At 35.0% G+C, this 2526-nt stretch overlaps 1 protein-coding gene across 1 annotated transcript in view; it reads left to right on the top strand.

The window, feature by feature from the left end:
• The window catches only part of LOC119586210 (monocarboxylate transporter 12-like), a 67563-nt gene that overhangs the window by 62418 nt on the left and 2619 nt on the right, over nt 1–2526 (top strand). The window contains exons 6-10 of the mRNA XM_037934912.1: nt 138–306; nt 436–601; nt 1206–1287; nt 1771–1923; nt 2187–2352. Of these exons, the coding sequence (XP_037790840.1) occupies nt 138–306; nt 436–601; nt 1206–1287; nt 1771–1923; nt 2187–2352 (736 nt within the window). The remainder of the gene's footprint in view (nt 1–137; nt 307–435; nt 602–1205; nt 1288–1770; nt 1924–2186; nt 2353–2526) is intronic.

Below are 2526 nucleotides of genomic sequence, written 5' to 3'. Positions count from 1 at the left end.
AAGTAATATCAGTATAGTAACTATGCCAGTAACTTACTTAAGTAGGTATTTTATCTTTAATGTATTTTCCTATCTTCAGTGAATAAGATACTTTATGTTAAAATCACCATTTTAGTTTCTTCCTTCTTTTTTTACAGTTCACAAGTGATAATAGTGAGCTGAAGAAAAATTTCAGTGATGCCAACTTGGTTCTGCAAAGCCACACCCCAAGTAATATCCAGCGTATTAGTTCTCATGGCAACATCAACCCCATGCTTCAAAATCTGAAAAATGCTGAGGCTACAAGAATGGCCGTCTCGCAACCATGTATGAAGCTACTGTTTTATCTAATCATCTACTTATCAATTTTTTTTTCTCTGGAATTCTGGTACTTGAAGGACAGAATAGGGTCTATTATTTATTCATATTTGTTACATTTTCCTTATACTTCCCCAGTGTTGCCTGTGCCTGAGAAGCAAGGATTTATTTCTGCTGGCCTGGATAGCACCCACAGCCAAGCACGGAAGAGTGGCAGCTTGCCCTCGTCCCACCATGGCTCGGGTCTCTTGTACCGCAAAGACATCTTCTACAGGGGTTCTTTGCTCAACATCCAGGCATACAAGTAATTAGTTGGTTTTCTCGTTTTTTAGTATCAATTAACCCTTTTGGATATTCCTCAGAGAAATATGAGTAATTCTATTAGATCTTAACTTTTTAGTTTCTCTGTTACTATTGATTGTTAGGTGGGAAAAGGCTATTTCTCTTGCCAAGAGAGAGAGAAGTTGAACAAAAAACAAAAAAATGCATGTTTTTGAATAGTAAAAACTGTTACTCCTATTCCATATATTTACAGTTCTTTAACCTTTTTTATTACATGTACATATTGCAAAGTTCATCCAAGATGTTTTTTTTTCCTCTGGAGTATTAGATTTATTTATGAATAAGATCCTGTATGCCATGATCAACCAACCTGTTAGTACCATGTCAGAGATACACCCATTAATATTCCCCTCTTTCAGACATTGCTTTCTTTTTAATATCTTAGATTGGGTTTTCAGTGAAATCCAGTGCTAAATTTTGGTTTCCTTGTTCTCCTTATCCTTGAACCTTTGTAGCCATTACCTTTGGAGTAGAACCCTACTTAAAGTATGCCCAAACATAGAACTTGGGATTGCAGCATCCAAACCAATAGAGAGTCCTCTAGTAATTCCTGCTTTCCCTCTCAGACAGAATCCAAGCAGTTACAGGGCATCTATGGCCAGGCTCCCAGATGCTGAGGAGACACCCAGCGAAGTGGAGAAGGCAAAGGTTAGTGAGAAACAGTGACAGTCTAATGTGTTTACAGAAATATGTTTTATCTTTATGTTTGTAAAAATGTTTATCCATGATCTGTATTAATAACTTTAATGGGATGGTTTTTCACATTTTCAGTTTCTTTAATTTTATATGCTAAAAATTTAGATCTTTTCTTTCCTCCAAGATAGATTAAATTTTTCTTTGCAGTACTCCCAAAAATTTTCATTTACTTGGATTAAGATGCGTTAGATTTATCCACTGATTCAAAAATATTATCAGACTGTTATAGAGAATGTTTTGTAATTTAATTTACACTACTTTTAGTTATGTGAATTTTAAAACTTTTCTTAAGGTTGCTGATATTATGTGTAATAAAATGACCAATCTGATGCATCATTTATAACTTTACCCCCACATATTGTCTTGCTATTTATTTATTCAAACAAGGAAGTGTGAGGTGGAGGCCTTGAGTCATTTAACGGAAATTTCTTATAGGTGTGTGGATGTGTGCCGTGCTCTAGGGAGACAAGGGATGCCATGAAGAGCCTTATGGACTGGGAGCTTCTTGTTGATGGAATCTTCATCCTCTTTGCCTTCTCCAATTTTTGCACGTCCATTGGATTCAATGCCCCTTATATTTTCATTGTGGTGAGTTTTGTATTTAATGTGTAGTGATTATTATGTAATCCCTTTTCTCTTTGCTACTAGCATACTGAGAACTAGTGTTCTGATTTATTAATATATTTGCAAAGTGGGAAAATTATTATTACAGAAATTGTCAGTCTGTATAATGTCATGATATAATTCCAAGAGTTAGAAAGAAAGAATATTGTGAATAAGAGTGGCAATATATGTTTTAACAAAAACATTACTGTTAATGGATGTTACAAAATAGGACACTTGCCTTACAGGATCGTGCCCGACATCTAGGCATCTCTGACAAGGACTCCTCATATCTGTTGTCAGTTGTTGGCATTTCTAATACAGTGAGCCGTATCTTGCTTGGTTATATTTCTGATCAGCCTTGGGTCAATCGCCTTTACCTCTACAATATAGCTCTCACCCTCTGTGGCATTGGTGAGTGGTCTTCCATCAGTCTTTAGGATGGATTCTTATTCTTTTTGTTCATTTATCTGTAATTTTGTTATAAGCTTTGGTGAAAATTTTAGAGTAGTTGTCTTTGTAGGAATGATATATTTTAATGTTTGTCTTGCTAAAAATTAATATCAAAACATAGGATATATAGCTTTT

Source organism: Penaeus monodon, chromosome 21 (assembly GCF_015228065.2).
Source record: "Penaeus monodon isolate SGIC_2016 chromosome 21, NSTDA_Pmon_1, whole genome shotgun sequence".
Classification (NCBI taxonomy): Eukaryota; Metazoa; Arthropoda; class Malacostraca; order Decapoda; family Penaeidae; genus Penaeus; species Penaeus monodon.
This window is presented reverse-complemented; position numbering and strand designations above follow the sequence as displayed.